We start from the raw sequence: 8,251 nt of genomic DNA, 5'->3' as shown, positions 1-8,251 counted from the left end.
CCCCCCCCCCCCCCCCAAAAAAAAAGACTGTCTACAGAATTAGGAAGATGTTAGACAGGGAAGGCGCCCCACTAGGACTGAAGATTCAACACTTTTTTTTATTGCTCATCTTTTTGATCTCTGGAGGCCTTGGTCTGAGAAGATGCTCTGCAGGATGCAAGTTCTTGATCTCCCACTTCTGATTTAGGGAGACTTGCCTTATGTTCTAAAGACCCAGAGGATGTATCCACCACTGCATACAACTTTTAGCAGCACTAAGACCAAAAGGCGGCATAGAAGAGAGTGCCACCATGCTTACTGATATACACATGGACTGAAGAATGATTAGGAAGGCTGTAGTTCTGCAGAGAAGGACCTGGGAGTTGCAGTAGGCCATAAGCTGAATACAAGCCAACTGGTGGCTTTCTTTGCAGCAAAAACAGTCAAATTAGCAGTGTCCTGGCCAAACAGGTCATAGGGCCACCCTATTTCTGGGACCTTTTACAGTCCTGAGGATATGTAAAGGTGAGGACTTCACAGACAGCTGTCTGTGAAAAAGCTATCCCTAGAACTAGTAGTTCCAAACATCTCATTGGCAGTAATCCAAAATGATAAAGGACAACAGTACCTAGGGATGCCTCAGCTCTCCCTGGGATGCTGTTCCCACCACTGACAGGTAGTGGATACGCATATTTTGGAAGAATAGCAGATTTTAAAAAGGGGTCTCTATAAAAGGTTGGTTTTGAAGGCAACAGCACTTCAAGGAAGTCCAGAACTGCCAGAAGGATTTAGCATTCTCAGTTTATTAACTGGCAGTGGTCAGATAGCGGTAAGAAGATAAAGCAGACTCTACAGCTCACCCCCTGAAATCTTTGCTACTGCTCACCACACAGAAGAGATTTTAAACAGCTGCTTCCAAATGTTTCCTGAAAGTTTCAGCTGTTATCACTTCAATTCCTTCTGTTACTTGATAAAAAGCATGGGGTTATGCTTTTTTTATTTGATAGAAAGCATGGGGTCCCCACACTGCACCATGGTATGCCCTGCTTAGCTTTTCTAACATTACTTAAAATGCAAACGAAAGAAAAGTCAAATGGAAAAAGACAAAAGTATATTTGCTCAGTTCTGATGAAGAGAGTAACCGCTGATATAAACAGGGCCTGCTTACCTGAGTCTGACTGATTGCTATATGGTTGCCATGGAGAGGAGACTGACGTTCTTTCTCTTTACTATGACGACTGCTCTGTTTACTGCGTTGGAGCTGCTGCCTCAATTTGGCAATCTGCTGAAAAGAGGCAAAATGAAGATAAGATGAGGTTTGACACAGACAACTCCTTATACAAAGAGGCATACAACTCCCATTTTATTAAGGGCCGCTTGCAAAGTTTAGTTTCCAGTGGGTGACCTCCATGATCAGATGCAAAACCTCAGCACCTTTGCAAGTGGGAAACTAGATGGCACATGCAAGTATAGATTAACTGCCAAACAAAAATGACACATGCAGGATTTGCATTTTAAATCCTTTTTTTTATTTAAATCGAGTGGCTTAATAAGCAACAGTGTCACGCCACTAGGATTGCCCTGTCACCCTGAGAAACTACATGTTGTGAACTCTTGTTTTATACTTTTACATATAAAGCAGCACTGTGGCTGTAAGGGAAAAAAAAAAAGTCTCATTTTCCAAAGCATTTTATATAGAAGCATGCCTGATGACTTTCTTGGCGCACGAGCACCAGAATTTACCTGCAGATTACATACTTTTCCTCAATCAACTGACTGTCTAAGATCTAGAACTTAAGGGGAAAAAAACAAAACCCTTACTTTTCTGTTTTAGTATTAATGATATTACTCAAGTATTTTAGGAAAAACAGTATCCTACTTTATATTTCAGTCATTAATTCAAGAGTACACCAATTTAAGTGGCCATTTTCAGGTGACTAGAGTGCATGTGCTTAATTTTGGGGTCTTTTATCTATATATTCAATAAAATAGTTTTAAATGCCCCCTAAAATGCTTCATGCACATATTGATTTTACTCTTCAGTTAGAACTCTCCAACACTGTATCACCAACTAATTTAAACATACATAACATTACGCACCCATCTCTTACCAAAAGTAGTTTAAAAAAATCTGTTTACAAATATTTGTTTAGGTCACAGTACCTGCCAAATCAAAAAGCTAAGAATTAACATAACTGCCAAAACAAAAAACCAGAAACTAACCTGACCACTCAAAGCATGAAAAATGTAAACAGCTATCTGTTTGCTTACAGCCAAGCACCTAAGGAACACAATTAAAAATCCACATGCAAAGTGGCATTACATTTTTCATAACAAACAGTTGCCTAGCAGAGTTTATACTTTCCTCTAGTACTGTAGTTCCTTGTTTTTGGTTACTAACAACTTTGACACACATTTTAACCATTCAGGCTATAATTTTCAGGTTGGGGAATCTGCCCATGTCTGGAGTGGTGTTTAGAGAACTGACCACTGCAGATATGTTAAAAAAATCTTATTTAAAAAACTGTTTTACTGGAAAGCTCCAGCATCCCATATTTGGGAGCAAGGGTTTGAAAGTCAGCATGGCACAGCCTGGGTCAGGAATGTGCATTCTGCTGTTCTAGTGAAAGTTATGTAAATCTAGTCAAATTATAAAAAGTTATAAAAATGTAGTTTGCATGTACTTAACAGAAACATATTAAGAGTCTGACAGTTAAAATCTCAAGCAACTTTATCTGTACTGAGCAAGCTCCTTATCCAATCCTGCACAAGCTAAGCATCAGTGCTGTGTGAAGCTTCAATCCCCAATTTGATTCGGCAAGAGATTCGGCCCAATACGGTGGCCGAATCTCCGAATAGAATCAGGAGACCCTTTAATCTCTCCAGATTGAACTGGAACCCACCAAATCGATTCGGAGAGATTTGACGATTCTGATATAGACACATCTTTAAATGTTTTTTCTACATACCTCAAGAAACCAGGCAGCTCACGAATGCTGTGATGGCAGGGTGGATGGAGAGTCCCACAGGATCATGCTCAGCAGCCAATCATCAAACCAGGTGGGATGCAGAGGTGGCCCCTGTGCACTCAGTGGCAGACCCAGAAGTGGACCAGAAGTACTTCTGGTCCACTGCTGGGTTCACCGCCGAGCATGATGGGAGCCCCCCACACTTCTATGAGATGCTCCATCTGACTCAGCATCACAGCAGTCATGAGCCATGCCTGGTACCTCGAGGTTTTTGGGGGGGAAAAAAAAAATAGTCTGTGGCTGAATTGCTGATTCTCCAAATCAGCATCAAAACTTCAGATTCTGATTTGGCCACATTAAATTGGGGACAGTGATCCAAATCAATGAATCAAATCACTGTCCCCAGTTTGGGCCAAATCCGAATTGAATACAGCCCATTTCACATACTCCTACTAAGCATGGAGTAACCCTTGTAATTGCTGTTCCTAGCAGCTATGGATATCAAATACAAGAGCTAAGAAAAGGGAAACTCTCTCTTTTTATTAGAGATTCCCATTCATTAAGTAGCAAGCAGGCTGGAGGAAGAAAGAAGAATACCTTGAATGCAAAAGAGACAACAAGCGCCACAGTAGAGACTGGAAGTAACTGGGTAAAGAAGCTGAGCAGAAGTTGGTGGCAGAGAGAGAAAAAACAGGGAGAGACTGATAAACAGCTATCAAAGCAGAACAGATGAGAAACTAGTAGACTGGGTCTGGGTGTGCTAGAAGCCAAAAAAAGAAGAACTGGGAATGGCTGGGAAAGGTACTTGGGGTACACTGGGAAAAGGAGCCCAACCATCCCAGGAAAAGGAAATAGCATTGGCAAGGGAACTAGGATGAGGAAGACAGTAAAGACAGAATTGGGATAGGTTCAGACTAGACAGGTCAAGGAAGAAGCCACCACACTCAGAGAGCTAGAATAATCAAGATTTGTAATCGTTAAGAAAAAACTCCCTCTCAGGACTTGGAATTGCATCCAAAAGAACCCATTTTTAGCAAGCATGCAATTAAAAAAACATTCAGAAGAAAAAGCATGCAAAGAAGGCTGAAGTATTTGTTTAATGCTTCTTTTAGTTTCAGTCTTCACAAATAGCGACAGCTATGATGAGCACAGTTGTCAGCAAAGACAGGAAAGGAGACAAACAAGCCTGAAGCAGTGGTGCTCTACCTTCCTCCTCTGCAGGCCTGGTGGACAGTGTCTGATCTATCCATAGGCTGGATCTGGCTGGTGGTCCCTATGCAGCAACCAGGGCAGGCACACAGTGGGCAGTGGGCACCATCTGGCCACACGGAGGGGGGAAACCCAGCCCCAACCCAGCCCAGAAGGGGAAAGGAAGCATGGCCCAGCTCCACAGGGGAGGTGGGGTGTAGTACAGCCAGGCTCCAACGAGCCATACAGGGCTTGGGATTTAGGAGTTTGGCAGTGGAGGTGGGGGCTGCTGTATTAATGGCCACTGTTCCCCTACTGCCAAATTTTCTGACCTGGGGGAAGCCCTGGAAGATGGATTCCAAGGCTCCACATGCCAGATGTTGAGCACCCTTGGCCTAGAGTAGTGGCAGAACAGGTAAGGATTTCCAAAGCTAGAAGCTTCAAATCAATAGGCCCAAATGAGATGCACTCCAGGGCCACGTCCACACAAGCGTGGACATCTGGTTCCCTGGGAACAACTAGCGGTGGTGCACAACTAGTGGAATGCCTGTGCCACATGCCTTCTGGCACACAGCAGGTTACACCAGGTGGGGTAAGGAAGGCTGGCCCCAGCACTGTGCTGTCCCCAGTAGCCTTACCTGGGTTCTTAGGGGCCTCCTAGAGCTGCAGGAGTGGCAATCCTGCTGCTCAGGGCCTAGCTGGCAGCTGCAGTGTGGCTCCAGTTTTGAGCAATTTGCACTGCCCTGACATGCGCCACACTGCTTTTTTTTTTTTTTTAAAGCAGTTTTTTGACTCCTGGATGAAACCCCCTTGCCCCTGCACTGCTCCCTTGCAGCGCAGAGAACAGCTGAATGTGCACTATGTGGCATCACAGACCAACCCCATAAACCTTCTATGAAGAAGTGAAAGGTTCGTTGCATGAGAGAACTGTGGATGTGATAAATCTGTGCGTGGAGGGCAAAGTTACGATCCAGAATGATCTGCACAGACTAGAGAAGTGGTCTGCAATCAATCAGATGAGATTCAACAAGGACAAGTGCCACGCCCTGCACTTGGGACACAATACATTGCGCACCCAAAGACAGCCTGGGGAAAAACTGACAAGGTTGCCATATTACAGAAAAGGATGCGAGGGTTACAGCAGATCATAAGTTGTATAGGAGTTTATCATTTGCTTTTGTTGCAGGAAAAAAAAGCGGGGGGTGGCAAACAGCATTCTGGGTTGTATCAAGAGAAGCATGTCACTTGCAAAAATCAAAAGGAAGGGATTCGTTCACTCTATTCAGCACTGGTGAGGCCTCACCTGGAATACTATGTCCAGTTTTGGGCCCCACAGCTCAATAAGAATGGGGACAGTTTGGAAAGAGTCCAGTGGAGAGCAAGAAAAATAGATTAGGGGCCTAGGAAGCAAAACTTAGGAGGAAAGGCTGAAAAAAGAGCTAGGGCTGTTTAGTCTGGCAAAGAGAAAGCCCAGGAGGCATTTGATAACAGTCTGCAAACACCTGAAGGGTAATTATAGAGAGGATGGAGATGGACTTAGCTGTGGCTATACGGGGCAGGACTAGGAGCAATAGCCTCAAGCTGCAGCAGTGGAAAATTTATGTTGGAAATTAGGAGGAACTTTTTGACTGAGGATGGTCAAATATTGAAAAAGGCGTGGAATTTTCATCCTTTGAAATTTTAAAGAGCAGGACAGACATGCTGGGGTGGCTGGGACCATTTCAGGGACAAACCTGCCTTGAGCAAGGGCCTGGTGAGGTCCCTTCCAGCCCTACTTTCTTATGATCCTATGAACCTAACAGCAATATTTCTGATCCTCCTCTAAAGGACTGAGGCACAAAGAGGATGACAACTTAGGGCTGTTATTGGTTACTTCAGAGCTGTCCAACTGACAGCCTCTGGGTCACATACAGTCCCTAAAAGATTTACCCCTTGGTCCTCAGGCTCCCAGTGCGGGTGCCACTCTTTTTACTACTCTAGGTGCTGCTCCTGCAAGCATCTTCAAGCTCCCCCTCTCTCCTCTGGCCTTCCCCCATGGGTTGGTATGAAGCAGCCTCCAAGCTGGAGGACCCCACAGCCCCATTTCTCCCATGACTGAGGAGGAATCCACAAACGCTGCATTGTGCAGTGTAGAGTTGTCTGAATGATGTGGCATGGCATGCAGGGCAGTAGTAGTGTGCAGCTTGAGAGGGGAGTGGGAAAAATAGAGGATGCCCACTGCACCATACAAATTGGGGGAAGAGGGGGTGCAGCCCCTGACCACCAGAAGCCTGACAAATTTGAATTACTTCATTAACCCATACAAGAAAGGTGTGTTAGATATCTCAAGATTCCAATATTGATAATTAATTAAGATGTGTTGCAAAAAAAGAAGCTGCTTGCTGCAAGACCACTGCCTTATTTCCCCTCAAACTGGGAAGAATTGCAGGAATTAAAAGGATGCTCTTACAGTTAAACAAGACAACATCAACAGCCAGGATTTTCTCAGCCTTTCCCCCAGAGTTCCTTTGTATTGCTACACAAGTAACTTAAAACATTTTCAGAAGTAGTCAATAATAAGTGCGCACCCTCACTTTCTGGATATCCATCTTGAGACAAATGAGTTTCAATCTGCAAAAGTAGTCAAATGATCATTTCAAAAGACAATGCACTTGTGTTTTAAAGGCCTACGGTGCTATACAAAACCTAAATACACACAAAAATATATGTTGAAAGGGTCTCATACTGGATCCCCAACACTGGTAGACACATTTGACCTTAAATCTCTGTGCTTTGGTTCCCCACCTATAACAAATTAATCTAACTTTTTATCCTAAAAAGAACCTCCCCTTCATGGCATCTCTTACTCTCAAGCCCTGACTAAGTGTACCAGCAGAACAGTGGCCTCAGAATACTGGTTACCTATAGGAATGAGAGAAAATTCTATTCTGACAGCGTCCTGCACTCACCACTTGTGAGTGAAGAATGCTGACATTCAAGAACAGTAATGCCTACCTGGCAAGGAGCGACTGGAGACTACCCCAACTATCTGATATAGGACAAGCTAGAGAGCTCCAACCATAGCACTTGGCTACAATCCTTGGGTAACAGCAGAAAGTACCCTACTTAAGACCAAGCAGTTTTGCCTCTCAGATGGATCAAAGAACATTTTTTGTACCTAAAGTTTTCTTGCAACTTAATTCCTACAGCTATTTAATTTTTGGCTGAATTCCTTCTAGCTTGTCTATATATTTCTAGTAACAGGATGCCTACAACTCAACAGTATTCCAAGCAGCTGCATCAGTTCTGCACTAGAAAGACTTCCCTTTCTACCATGGACATGAGGGGGTTCCTCTATCTTGAACCATATATGGTATTTCAAATTCAGAATGAGCTATAATCCTGGTCACTACTTTCTTCATTTCTGCCACAGAATTAATGCAAAACAAGGGAAAGCAGACAGTACCAGCTGAGTATTCCAGGCAAGTGGAAGGCAATCTCTCAGTAGCTTAGAGCTGGGTTCTACACTACTTCTGGAATAAAAATGCATCCTGGGAAAGAAGGCTGGCAGTCAACAGCCCTGAAATCACCTCTATATGAGAGTTGAACCTAGTTAAAATCAGCAGGAGATGGGAGAAAGTGCAAGTACACAGACTTTGAAGGCTAAAAGCAGTAGTGCAAAACATTTTTAAAAATGTATTTTGTACCACAGATACAAGTACCGCCACACAAAATGACTCACCTCTTTTAGTTGATCAGCACTCCCCCATGAAGCTGACCGTTGATGCGATCGCTTTTCTGATCCTTCTTCTGCCCAACAGGTAGGTGTCTAAGAATAAAGATCAAATATGTGTTTTGATAATTATATCAAAGCTATAGTGTAAAACACCAGCCTCTGGCACAATTTATTCACCTCATCTTTTAGCAATATTAAAAACACTTGATATTTTTGCACAAGTATGTCAGTGCACACTTCAAAATCTGTGCATATAAAAAGGAAAAGAGGACAAAAAAAGTATAATCAGTGAAAATATGGATAACTGTATCACTCAATATTGTGATTCATTTGCCACCGCCCAGATCAGAAGGGTGGGTGATAACTGTAGAGGTTAGAAAAATCTGAAGGGTTTTTTTGG

The 8,251-nt window shown here is 43.4% G+C and overlaps 1 protein-coding gene across 1 annotated transcript in view; it reads right to left on the bottom strand.

Moving 5' to 3' along the window:
- Nucleotides 1–8,251, bottom strand: part of GLCCI1 (glucocorticoid induced 1) — a gene marked incomplete at its 5' end in the record, with an annotated part of 95,980 nt that overhangs the window by 43,008 nt on the left and 44,721 nt on the right. The window contains 2 exons of the mRNA XM_019507979.1: nucleotides 1,148–1,264; nucleotides 7,858–7,944. Coding sequence (XP_019363524.1) covers nucleotides 1,148–1,264; nucleotides 7,858–7,944 — 204 coding nt within the window. The remainder of the gene's footprint in view (nucleotides 1–1,147; nucleotides 1,265–7,857; nucleotides 7,945–8,251) is intronic.

The sequence above is a fragment of the Gavialis gangeticus genome, unplaced genomic scaffold (assembly GCF_001723915.1).
Source record: "Gavialis gangeticus isolate Ggan-Ray unplaced genomic scaffold, GavGan_comp1, whole genome shotgun sequence".
Taxonomy (NCBI): domain Eukaryota; kingdom Metazoa; phylum Chordata; order Crocodylia; family Gavialidae; genus Gavialis; species Gavialis gangeticus.
This window is presented reverse-complemented; position numbering and strand designations above follow the sequence as displayed.